The 12,631-nt window shown below is 40.9% G+C and overlaps 2 protein-coding genes across 3 annotated transcripts; one reads left to right on the top strand and one right to left on the bottom strand.

Moving 5' to 3' along the window:
* Nucleotides 1-4,728: 4,728 nt before the first annotated feature.
* On the bottom strand, nucleotides 4,729-7,153 carry lyrm1 (LYR motif containing 1). Its single transcript, XM_058061674.1, has 5 exons — nucleotides 7,054-7,153; nucleotides 6,309-6,467; nucleotides 6,165-6,225; nucleotides 5,394-5,425; nucleotides 4,729-5,318 (listed from the first exon to the last, which is right to left on the bottom strand). The coding sequence occupies exons 2-5, from the start codon at nucleotides 6,465-6,467 to the stop codon at nucleotides 5,205-5,207; spliced, it is 366 nt and encodes a 121-aa protein (XP_057917657.1). The 5' UTR covers nucleotides 7,054-7,153; the 3' UTR covers nucleotides 4,729-5,204.
* Nucleotides 7,154-7,273: 120 nt separating this feature from the next.
* Nucleotides 7,274-12,624, top strand: dcun1d3 (defective in cullin neddylation 1 domain containing 3). 2 transcript variants are annotated; one of them, XM_058061673.1, is made up of 6 exons: nucleotides 7,274-7,733; nucleotides 7,841-7,854; nucleotides 8,641-8,724; nucleotides 8,823-8,873; nucleotides 9,178-9,740; nucleotides 10,124-12,624. In XM_058061673.1, the coding sequence occupies exons 5-6, from the start codon at nucleotides 9,289-9,291 to the stop codon at nucleotides 10,659-10,661; spliced, it is 990 nt and encodes a 329-aa protein (XP_057917656.1). In that variant the 5' UTR covers nucleotides 7,274-7,733; nucleotides 7,841-7,854; nucleotides 8,641-8,724; nucleotides 8,823-8,873; nucleotides 9,178-9,288; the 3' UTR covers nucleotides 10,662-12,624. The 2 variants fall into 2 exon arrangements, with proteins under 2 accessions (XP_057917656.1, XP_057917655.1); XM_058061672.1 differs by having other exon boundaries at nucleotides 7,274-7,854.
* Nucleotides 12,625-12,631: the final 7 nt, after the last annotated feature.

The following is a 12,631-nucleotide window of genomic DNA, read 5'->3' as shown; positions in this document are numbered from 1 at the left end:
TCACTCTCAAAAATGACTCATCTGCCACCCGGCGACCATTGTTTTCGGGACAGATTACTTGCTGCACCGACACGGACTCACTGTGAACTCAAATTGAGGTTCATTCTTACGTCTCCCATCAGCTCTTGACGAAAAAGACTCTAAAATTAGACCAGCACGTTCATGCCTTGTTTCTCGTAACAAGGCGTATGGAAAAGCATGTGCAGATGATCACACTTTCCTCCACCTGAGATGATTAATTTACACTTCCAGATGCACCCTGACACCTTGGTGGAAGATGTATAGCTGGTGAAGTGGACGTCTGTGTGTTCATTCATTCATTCATTCATTCATTTTCTAACGCTTTTTCCTCACGAGGGTCGCTAGGATGCTGGAGCCTATCCCAGCTGTCTTCGGGCAAGAGGCGGGGTACACCCTGCACTGGTGGCCAGCCAATCACAGGGCACATATAGGCAAACAACCATTCACACTCACATTCAGGAGGGACGTTACGTTCCAGTAATCCAGTAAAGGGACCAAAATGCTTAAAGCAAAATGCTGTATTACATGTTGTTGTCTCTTTTTATCTGTTTTAATATCTTTAGAACACACAGAAAAGAGAGTTATAATGTCCACGTCACACCCTGGACTGGTGGCCAGCCAATCACAGGGCACATATAGACAAACAACCATTCACACTCACATTCAGGAGGGACGTTTCAGTAATCCTTAAAGGGACCAAAACGCTTAAAGCAAAATGCTGTATTACATGTTGTTGTCTCTTTTTATCTGTTTTAATATCTTTAGAACGCACAGAAAAGAGAGTTATAATGTCCACGTCACACCCTGGACTGGTGGCCAGCCAATCACAGGGCACATATAGACAAACAACCATTCACACTCACATTCATACCTATGGACAATTTGGAGTGGCTAATTAACCTAGCATGTTTTTGAAATAAATGAAAACTGAATATTTTGGAACTCCGAGGAAATACAGCTGGAATAGGTGCACCTTCTGGAAGATCTAGAAAGTTTTCTGTGCGGGTTATTGTGTGTAGCTGCTCTATAGGAGTCCACAACTTGGTACAAACACTTCTCGAAGAAGCTGGTCGACATGAACCCGTCAGAGATCGGGAAAACGCTGACATCAGTGTCAGAATCCTAGACGGCCTTGAGAGGTGAATCTGAAAGACAACCACTTTACCAGAAAAGAAGAAAACTAAAGGACGCCCATGAATCCGTTAACAATCAATCAGGATTTTGGTGCCTGAGAGTGGAATTGAACTCGGGTCTCCGACCTGTGAGGCCTGTGTGCTAACCACTCTTCCACCGTGCAGCCCTAAAAATGTAATATTCATTCACTCCACACAGAGATGGCCGAGGCTGAGGTCTGCGTGCTAACCACTCGACCACCGTGCAGCCCTGAATCTGAAATCCGATTTCTTAAAACAATACAGCTCTGTTTCTAGTAGTGTTTCTAATATGACATGGGCCCGCAATCCTGATTCTGAAGGCCCTGGGCTGATTACATTGACATGGCAACAAAATTGGACAAAAAACTTGACTAAGCTACTAAATAAAGATACTGTCGGAAAAAAATAAATGCAATTTCATGTAACAAAGTAGCAGTGTTAGCTTTGACTACATACATAGTACGTACATACATGCCCAAATGTGGATGAATTACTACTAAGTACTTTGAAATCCTGAGGTACATTGTCTATGTACAAGAGGAAGCCTATCACATTGCATTAGCCGCTGTTTTTTTTTTTTTTTCCACCACTTACAATGAGAAAGGTTATCTTTCCTGTAATACCTGCCAGCCATCGTGCCCGCTGCTTGCTTTCTGGCTACCCAAGCCTTTTTTCCATTTTTGCCTGATGAGGCTGGCACTGGCCGCCCCTCTTCACTTTCACTGCCAACCCCCCCTCACCTCCCACTCTTCCTCTCTGTCAGCCCCCAAACCCACCAGGAGCAACAATGGCGCTGGGTCCAGCGAAGATGTAAACTAAGCTAGCACAACCCCAACACGCCCTGCTCCATTATTCATCCGCCCCTTTAATGAGTTTTCCATACAGCTTCACAATTAAAGAAATGTGCTTGATCACTTTAATTTAATTGTACTCACGCCTTCGTCTGAATCCTTCCCTGTGTGTTTACAAACCAAGTAGTAAAACAAACCAAAATAACTTATTTACACACACTGCAATAATAAATGTGCCTTTGTGTATATGTTGCTAATGCGAATACAAAAAACATAAATATGTATATCTTGAAAAAAAAACAAACATCTAAAGCCGAAGAAAGCTTTTCAGATAACATGTTTGTTTACATACCTTGATCACGAATAGGAGGACCGCTAAATATTTGATGTCTTCTTCGAGTTACCCAGGAGCAGCCACCCTTGTGACCCAACACCACAGTCGGATGTCTCCTCGTTAAACAACTCTACACACCTTCTTCATCACATTTATGTACACAAGCATGTTAGAGTAGTTACTATTTTTTCATGAAACTACCCAAATAACGCCCACTGGTTTCTGAAGCACCAGCCTTTTCCACCTGTGCATTACGGTAATCATGTGGACTGTGTCACAGCACCCCACCAGGGTCTTGATACAAAGCAGAGCGGGTGAGGGTCTGTATGGGAAATGGAGAGTTAAAAAAAAAAGCCACTATGGAACATCTCTACACGTTGCACGTTATGTATTGCTACAAATTGGATAAAATACAAGAGCTGTATTAATCTTGCACTGCAATATTTAGGTATCATTGCATGTGTAGCATCATAAAGTGAAAGCAAATGTGATATTTAATTAACGACGGCTTCAAGTACGGTGAAGAATGTGACCTGCATTGAAATGATGAAGGTGAGTTGAGGAGGAAAGGTGAGGAGACGGGTTCTCTATTTACAGGCTTCTAATTACCTTATCAGAACTTCACATTAGCTGGCCACTTCCTGCATTATTTTTCACCCTTGTCTTTTTTTTTTGGTTCTTCTTGTTCCACCATATTTCCCCCGGGGTGTCTCTCTCTGAATCCCCTAAATAATGCACACAGAGTGGTGGGCTTGAAGGGGCTTGATGATAGATCACGCTTCCCTTTCTAGGGATGGTGTTTTCCTTTTTTTGTAGTATATTTATCATACCCGTACTGGCATAATGCTGTCAGGTGACTCTTGAAATATCTATATTTACACCCTAAAGCCTTTAGTCCCGATGGTCTAGTCTTAAAGAGGCAAAAATGGGTCATACTTCGGCTTTGAGGCATATATTTTGAGCATTTGTGCATCTGTATTTCCATTTATAAATACAAGGATGAAGAGTCTTGAACCAGTCATGATGTGCGAAATATATATCACTATATTGACACTTACGTACTTTGGTACATGACAAAAAAAACAAAAAAACAACCTTAAACCATATTAGGAAAGCAGGAAGTGAACAAATGTAACAGTTTCTGATTGTAAAAGTACCAGTTGGAGGGGTAGGATTTAATAAGCTTTGCTTCTTCCTACTCCTTTCGGACATGTGGAACTCTGAACTGATTATGTGATGCATTCAATTGTAATCTGATGCATGTTCAAATGAAATTAAACCATTACCATTTATTTACTTTAACAATGTAGGGTAAATTGAAATTTAAACAAACATACTTAATGGGTAGTATCTACCTATTTTGTTTCTCATTTTTTGACCCTTTGTATTGAGTTGTGGACTCCTATAGAGCAGCTACACACAATAACCCACACAGAACGATATCTAGATCTTCCGGAATATGCACCTATTCCTGTTGTATTTCCTTCGATTTGTTCTTCCTGCAAAAAGGTCTGTTTTCATTCATTCCACTATGCTGTGATTGGTCACACGCACATTCCAAGTGCTTCCAAACTATGAACCATATAAGGAAGTCCGCCCCTCTGTGACATCACAAATGGGCATTTTTACCACACCTTTGGAAAACAGAGTATTTTGACCCATCCTAAATGTCTTTCAGGGCTCACTTACAAATGGGCAAAATTCATTATCTGAAACTTTGGCATAATTTAACACAAGGATACAACATTTTCATTAGATTTATAGGTCAGAAAAGTGGGGAAAAAACAACAGACATTTTATGTTTGTTTTTTTGTTTCTTGAAACTAACTAAATATGGTAGCCTAATGCGGTGACTTTCAACACACTAGTGTAATTTTTTAACATGTACATTTATTGACAATTTTCTGCAAACATTATGGCATTGTCGAGTGTCAGTGGTGTAAAGACTGGCAGAGCAATGTAATATCCGTCCGTGTGGCAACAGGTACTTGATTGCCTCGTTCCTCCAATAGACTTAGTGTAGTGTGCCCCATGATTTTTCCAATGTAAAAAAAACATGCCGTGGCTCAAAAAAAGGTTGAAAAAAAAACCACTGGCCTAATGAGTGTTGATTTTATGTGTCAAATTCTATATTGCATATAATTTTGTCCTAGAAACCTTTATTGAATGCGACCCTAGTGAGGATGGTGGCTAATCAACACTCCAATACAAAGTATACATAAATATTAAAACGACTCGCTGACACCATCTGCTGGTCAGTCACATTACTGCAATTGCTGGACGCTGTATTTCTTTTATGTATGTGATTTTCCAGTTTCTAAAGCCTGTATTTCCCCGGAAAATATATTTTGGTGAAAAAGACACAAACCATAAATTTTCATTTTATTTTAAATTTTATATTACTTCATTGGATTTGTAATAACTGAAACCAAAGTCCAGGAAGAATCTTAGTAATGTAGGTACCCATTTATGCTCACTATATTGGCATGGAATTCCAAATAATTTCTCATGAAGATTTCAATTGGAATTGAATGACTTTATTCTCACGTAATTATTACCTTTTTAAAATGACATAGACTGTATTCTGAGTGTTTTTTCAGTGCATTTCTGTGAATTTACATACTCTTCCTATTTTCTAATAACGACATATACCTATTTTGCAGATTGACTTCAGTCAGCCTTTAAAAAAACATACAAAATAATAAATGATGACTATACAAAAGCTCTTGACTGGCACAACATTTTAAAGAATGTTAAAAAGATAATATACAAGTGTCTTTATCATGAATGAAGCGTGGTCCGTGCGTGGCGGCGATACATCAGCCCCATGAGATCATCTCGTGATGGCACTTAAGTTTTTCCATTTCTTCTGTAACATGAACACTCAGCGGTGATGGAGGAGCATCAGGTCTCATCATGTGACTTTAAGTAAATTGGCTTGGCCTGCTTCCTCAGGCGTTGCTGCGTTCGCAGCTTCCTGCCTTTCTGAGTGGCCAGTCCCATTGGTGGGAGGTAGGTCTGCGGGGAGGTGATTGAATAGTAACACTGGAGCTTTGTGCACAGGTGTGAAAGAAACAAAAAAATGTCACTTACAGCCCTTGGGTATGGGTTCTTGTAATGTAGACCTGTGAGACAAAAGAAAACAGTAAACAGTTTGTTACATAGAAATATAGTTTCAATTAGGGATATCACATTTTTATGCTGATATCGGGATAATTATCGGACAAACCATTCAAATGCAACACCTCTGATTCCGTATTTGCTCAGTTTTTTTATTTAAGAAGTATAGTATGATCAGTTGTTTCAATGAAGTCAGAAAATTCTCCAAATGTCCCTATGATATACACCAGGGGTGGGCAAACTACGGCCCGGGGGCCACATCCGGCCCGCCAAGTGTTTGAATACGTCCGTTCTTTCCAAAGTATTTCATTTAAACTCAACATACGAACTGGCATCATGGCTTGAGCCAACCTTTTGATGGTTTTATCAATTTTGTTATTTGATGTGGTCTGTTGTTTACAAAGTGCTCCTGAAAAAAGGGACACAAGCATAATGATGATGATAATAATAATAATAATAAATTTTAAAATATTTAAATATAAAATATTTAAATAAAAATATTTAAATATAAAATATTTAAATATAAATATAAAATAATAAATAATAATAGCAGATTGCATGACACTTTTACAGATACAATAATACCAGGTGGACTGTTACGTGTAAAATATATAGTCTGCCCCCCCCCCCCCCCCCCCCCCCCCCGTTTTGTTAAATCAATGCGGCCCGCGAGTCAAAAAGTTTGCCCACCCCTGATATACACTATATATATATGATTAGGGGAAAATGTGCCCCTTTTCTTACCTAGTTCTATCCTTGCTTCACATTCTTCAATACATCTTTTTATGGCTTCTTGATCCGTCACCTCAAAAGTAGCAAACACAGCATATGATTAGTCAAAACCGGCTACTGGTTTTGTTTCTGCGACCATGCATAGATTGCTCTTACCTGCTGGTTCTGTCTGAACAAAGTGCGTGCCTCCTGACGTATGTATTTCCTCTCGGTCAGCGTGTCACTTGCCGCTCCACTGTGTGCTTGCCAGGTTCGAGCGATGCGAAAGACTCGCATGTACAACGACAACACTGTCCTTTGAGTAGAGGCTGTCATCTGGACAGAATCACAAACACAAACAAGTGTCTCCAAAAAGGTTTTCAGCAGATGGAAGCATGTAGTGCTGTTAGAATATTCTAATACACATGGATTTGGGGGTTTTCTGTATGCCTTACAAATCGAATTTAAGACAAAAAAGTGTTGAATACTTCAGTGCATGGAGAATAAACCTATAACATATGAAGGTTTCAAAATTTGAATGATATTACGAAAGAAAATGAACTTTTGCACAATGTCTTGTCATTGTCTCTTGAACAATCTCCTAACCATACGCTAGATGTCGCTAAAACCTTCATGATTGCCGTCATACTCGTGCTTATTATGTGACTGACATTTATGAAACCTGTTTTGTGTAATTTTTACAACGGCTATTGTTTTGAAAACTTTCATAGTTAATGTACGATCTTTCTTATATATTCTTACATTACACGATGCTGAAATTTGCATCTTAAAGCCGACACGCACAAATGTCAAACCACATCAGAACACATGCGAGTTCTAATGGAAATCAAATGAAATAAGAGAGTAATTCATATTATCTTAATTTAAAGACTGCGTTTTCACAGACAAACCAAACGATTACCTTTGGAAAGTGGCTTGTTTGGGGCTCCTTCGTTTAGTGAAGCTGGTGAGGACCGCTGTTATGACTGTCGCGTTTTGATGACGTCACCAATGACCCTCTTATAAGTGTTTAGTAAATAGCATCGACACACTTTTTAAATTAGGGAATGTCTCCATGTTTATTTCAGAAAAAATATTGTTTTAATATAGCTATATTTCACGTTTATTCATTAGTAGTAGTATAAAATAATACATCGCGCGGCGGTATATCAATTTCTTAAGAAGCTCTTGAATGTGACATCGACTAATCATGTCATTCAGTCGTTGGTGTTGTTTTTTTTTTTTAATTTTTCATTATGGCCGCAATTTCGTATTTACGAGCGTTGTCGTCCCCTAGAATGAAAGGATAATCGTCAGCAACACTGAGGTGCAGATCAGCTGTTGGGTGCTTGGAACAGGGAGGAAGTGATGCAGGAAAATGCCCGTGATGAAGCTCCACTAAAAGGGGGAAGCACAAAGAAATAGGCTGCTGTAATTTGTCAGTCTCCCCTAAGTCCTTTTGAAGAGCGACCAGTAATCGAAGACAAATTGTTTAAAGACGCTGTCTAGGTTCAGCGATGTACTGTATTTTTTTATTGCGCTGCCATCGATGTACATTTTGAAGTTATTCTTTTTAGCTGCCTGCTAGCTCGGCAAGCTAATGTGAGTTAACGCGACGAGTTTGCCTCAATTTATTTCTGCCCGTACTTTAAACGTGTAACATTTTTTTTTGTTTTCTCTGCTATGTTGGTTTTTATTTCGCACTATAGCGCTTTCCAAAAAGGTGAGTTTCTTTAATGCAGTTCTCTTGTGTTTTTTAATCGGACGACTTAGCTTAGCTGATAGCTAACTTTTATGCTAGCTAAGGGCCACACAGTTCGTTTGTAAATAGCATAATGTCTGCAACGGTTATAGCTTGACTTGAAATGCAATTTGATATGGTAAAGTGTTGAAATATTTATGTTTGTGGTCGAAAATACTGCGTCGCTGGAGTCGTTACCTCAAGAACCTAACGCTAACTTTGTTAAAATGACTCTTTGGGGTTCACATTTATATTAATAAAGCATCTGTGTCGTGTTTTGAATGCGTTTTCTGACTTGAATTGCGTAATTATCCGGGCTTATGTTAGCTGTGTTAGCTGTGTTAGGTGGAGCTCCACTGGCCAGTGCACTTAATGAAGACTTGCCTGTACATGCCCATAGAAAGGCAAGTGCAATTGCTTTGACTCAATGCAGAATAGTATTTCCGTGATCAAAGCGTGTCTGTGCAATGTACAGGGGCAGGATCCGTCATAAAATGTGCTACGAAGTTTGTTGATATATTTCATATAGTTAATATATGTAACGATATGTATAATAAGGTAAAGAAATATCGTTTTTCCACCTAACTATCAATCAAATCAGTGCCTGTTGTTACAAGTGACATTTTTTATACAGTGTGTGAGTTCTAAAGTAGTTGTGGCGGGTGAGCGTTGAACCATCTTTGTCCATCGCAGCATGTCTGCAACAAAAATAGACCTGCAGGTTGGATTTCTGCTTATGATGACAAGACCCTGTCTCTTTTCATTCAGCATTGCAGATGTCAAGGTCACAATGATGGAAAAGCACAGAAAGGGACTGTGATCTTTGGCTGATGCCATCTGAGGCAATAGTTTGTAAGTAACCGGCCATATTTTTTTTATCAACCTTTTCATTTCTAATGTCTATATTATCGTGTATGTTTATGTTTGCTCTCTCTGAATCTTATTTTTAGGGTTTTTACAAGTGGCAGTACAAGACCTGGATTGTGGTATATTTGGCACAGGTAGTGTGTTTTATTAGATGTTCCTCGAAGTTTAAGTGTTTTGAAGTGATTACGGTTATACTGTATCAAAAAGTATTCACACACTGAATGGACTTTCTACATTAATTTAAAAACCCTTCACAAAAGTATGGCATTTATATGAAGTCCTTAAATGTAAATGCCATATTTTTGTGAAAGTTGGCCCTTCAGTCACATCTTGATCTGTTTGATTTCAAATCCACAATGGCTGTATGTAAATGAAGTTCTATTCACTGTCCAAATGCATTAGTATGGAGCAACATGTTAACATTGTTCTATACCTTAGGCCCGAGGGTATGTTGAGACATTTGGACAGGCCAGAGCAGAGGCGTCTAGGTGGTTCCGACGGGGACTGAAGGTGAGGGGGATCGACAGACAGGTGACCAGGCAGGAAGACATGGGCCAGTGTGTCACCAAGTGCAAGAATCCGACGTCCTCGCTCGGTAGCAAGAGTGGCGACAAGGAGAGCGGTTCCAAGTCTCACCACAAGAAAGGCAGCTGCGCGGGTAGCGGCGGAGGCCACAAGGAGGATCCCGGCGTCCCGAACAGCAGCAGCAAGCCCGGCAACGAGCTGTCGAATGGCACAAAGGCCCTCGAGGTTACCGTGGAGACGCCCGTTATTTCGGCGTTAATGGGAGACTTGCGTAAGGAGGAGAGTCCGGATAGAGACGGGCTGTCCATAAAGCACATCGAGGAGCTGTTTTGTTGCTACAAGGATGAGCAGGAAGACGCCATCTTGGAGGAAGGCATGGAGAGGTTCTGCAATGACCTGTGTGTGGACCCGGCAGAATTCCGTGTGCTTGTTCTCGCATGGAAGTTTCAAGCCGCCACCATGTGCAAGTTTACAAGGTGAGCAAAAAAATCAAGCTTATTGTGTGACCTTTGAGGCTCAACAGGGTTCCCGGGTTCTACCTGCTGATTATCATCACATTTTGTACAAAATTGCGCAATCCTAATATTTTGCATTGTGTGGAAGTGCATCTTGCATTGCTCCCACCACCACTACCACCACTACTCCTGCCAAATGTCAGTGTGTACTTCAGCTGAATAGAAGAACCTTCCGTTTGAGTCATGGTTGACTTCCCCCTCTCTGATTTGTATTAGCTCAGCACTTTTTAAACCAAAGCAGCCACCGGAGGTGGTACTGTGCAGGGGAGAAGCACCAACTGTTAGTAGTTTCAAGTGAATTGTCAACGTCATTCCGACTTACCGTCTTTCGTCTGCTTCACTAGGAAGGAGTTTGTTGAGGGCTGCAAGGCAATCCAGGCAGACAGCCTTGAAGGTATCTGCTCCCGCTTCCCCTGCATGCTACTGGATGCCCAAGGCGAGGAGAACTTCAAGGACCTGTACCGCTTCACCTTCCAGTTTGGCCTGGATGCAGACGAGGGCCAGCGCTCGCTACAGCGGGACATTGCCATTGCACTGTGGCGCCTGGTGTTCACCCAGGACACGCCTCCACTCCTGGAGCACTGGCTGGACTTCCTGGCGGAGAACCCATCAGGCGTCCGCGGCATCTCGAGGGACACGTGGAACATGTTCCTCAACTTCACCCAAGCTATCGGGCCCGATCTGAGCAACTACAGCGAGGATGAGGCCTGGCCTAGCCTCTTTGACACCTTTGTGGAGTGGGAATTGGAGCGCAGGAAAAAAGAGGAGGTACTCATGGCTAAAGATGGAGACGGGATGCTGACTGAGACGGCGTGTTCTCCTAGCACAGACAGGCTTGAAACAGAGGGCAGTCGTGGATCACAGACGTGGGGGGGACACTGACCAGCAAAGAAGATATGTTCGTAAGGGAGGAAACATTCATGTAAACTGCACATTTTCAACCATGGGATGAATATTAGTATTACCATTACATCTGGTCATTTTTCTGTTGGGATGGGATTCCTGCATTGCAGTTTTTGTGTTTTGAAAGGGCTCTATGAACTGACATTTTAAGCACTTCTATTTAAGTTATTGCTAGAACCCCGCTCCCGATGTGTGTTTTTTTAAAGGAAAACTGCCCTTTTTGGGAATTTTGCCCATCATCTACAATCGTTATGTAAGACATGAACACACGTCTTTCTCTTTTATGTGCAGAGAGACTCACCTATGCCGCCTGCAAAGACCACACCTCCAACAAGCTTTATGGTTTTATATACATGCAGTTATGGATCATGTAGTACCGGGTGTGTTCTTCATAGCACGTAATAACAGTATTTTGGTCCTTGTAAGGATTCCTGGACGTTCCTTCCTGGGAGCATTGATTTCATATAGAAACACCTACTCCTAGCATTAACTTGGCACAAAATACACAAACTCAAAAATAAAAACATGTACTAATGCCTAACATTAGTGGTAGGCATTGAGAGAGCGATGTTGACATGCTGCGGGCAAGTGTGTGGTGAACCTAGTCTAGTAGCAAGCCAGTCTGGTGTGCCAAGGTATCAGTACCCCAATAATGTAGTTTGACCGGCATAACAATGTTGATGACATTATATGTAAATTGAGCATTGTTGGCACTTTTTTTTTTTGCAGAAAACTTTATAGGTGGAATGTGTTTCCCGTTACGTGCAGTAATGAGCTGTCTCATTAGAACGCACAGAAAATAGAGACATCCAGTATGTGTTCATGTCTCGCATAAGGATTGCGGATTATGGGCAAAATTCCAAAAAAGAGCAGTTTTCCTTGAAGTGGCAGGGCTTGTCCATTTTACTCGCACCTACCTACCATAACACAACAATCTTGGCTTGGTTAAAAAAAAAGCCATAACATTACTATTTTATAAATTATTCCTTTTGATCTGGTCACACTGCTGATTTGTTTTGTATCTTGAAGGGGATGGGGGGATCCACAATTATGGAAATTTGATGCTGATCTGAATGGGAATAATGTGGTTTTATTGTTTGCTTCTATTTTGCAGTGCTGTGAGTATGGAAATAGTTGCACTAGTATTGCCTTTACCACTGTTGGCCTGCAGCAACATGGCAAACAGATCTATTCTATTCCAAGGGCATTTTATATCTGGAGATACTGTAAATCATTTGACGGTTTCATTTGCATCCCTACCAATACCCGCTGAAAATCCCGTTTTCTTGGTAACTTACCCACCCTTCAATTCCGGAGAAGTTGTGTTTTGAGTTCCAAGTGAGGTTTTCAGCTTGTTAAAACAGTCTACAATGTTCCCTGTTGAAATCTTGATACCCACAAATGTCCATTTCTTTTCAAGAAGCAGCCGAGTGTCTACGACACAATGATGCTGCCGTTTGCTTGAAACCCAGATCTGCTCAAGCGATGTGTTGGTCAAGATGCTCAGTCCTGTTACAGTACATGCAAAGCTTAAAAAATGTTTACCTCCAGGTGGTCAAGGATTGACACAGCCTATACAAAAAAAAAAGTGCACATGTCACAGTGTTGACTGGTGATGGCTCCATCTAATAAGATTGCACAAAACTCTTATGGATGGCATGCTAGCTCGCTATATTTGCAACACTTGGCACAAAATTGATGTCAGCCGCATTAATTCCATTTAAACCTTTCACAGAGTGTAGATGAATAGATTGGGTTGTTGGTGGGTGAATGAGCGCTAAACCAGTCTGCTATGAATCGTGTGGTAAGAGAATGAACATAACCTGATCTATTTAGTTTACTACGTCCACAACGGTTTTATTTCAGACCTCATCTTATCCTTTTTATATGAACTGTATTGGTTTATAATGAATAAACACAGTGTTGAACTTGTGACTGTTGCCGGTGGA

The sequence above is a fragment of the Doryrhamphus excisus genome, chromosome 22 (assembly GCF_030265055.1).
Source record: "Doryrhamphus excisus isolate RoL2022-K1 chromosome 22, RoL_Dexc_1.0, whole genome shotgun sequence".
In the NCBI taxonomy this organism is placed as follows: domain Eukaryota; kingdom Metazoa; phylum Chordata; class Actinopteri; order Syngnathiformes; family Syngnathidae; genus Doryrhamphus; species Doryrhamphus excisus.
This window is presented reverse-complemented; position numbering and strand designations above follow the sequence as displayed.

Bases quoted from the DNA above. Each gene is read 5' to 3' on its own strand.
- lyrm1 (XM_058061674.1), bottom strand. From the start codon at position 6,467: ATGACAGCCTCTACTCAAAGGACAGTGTTGTCGTTGTACATGCGAGTC. The intron at 5,426-6,164 runs GTAAGAAAAGGG...TTTGTCTCACAG, and splicing joins TGAAGCAAGGATAGAACTAG to GTCTACATTACAAGAACCCA. The intron at 5,319-5,393 runs GTAAGTGACATT...ACCTCCCCGCAG, and splicing joins AGAACCCATACCCAAGGGCT to ACCTACCTCCCACCAATGGG.
- dcun1d3 (XM_058061673.1), top strand. From the start codon at position 9,289: ATGGGCCAGTGTGTCACCAAGTGCAAGAATCCGACGTCCTCGCTCGGT. The intron at 9,741-10,123 runs GTGAGCAAAAAA...CTGCTTCACTAG, and splicing joins ACCATGTGCAAGTTTACAAG to GAAGGAGTTTGTTGAGGGCT.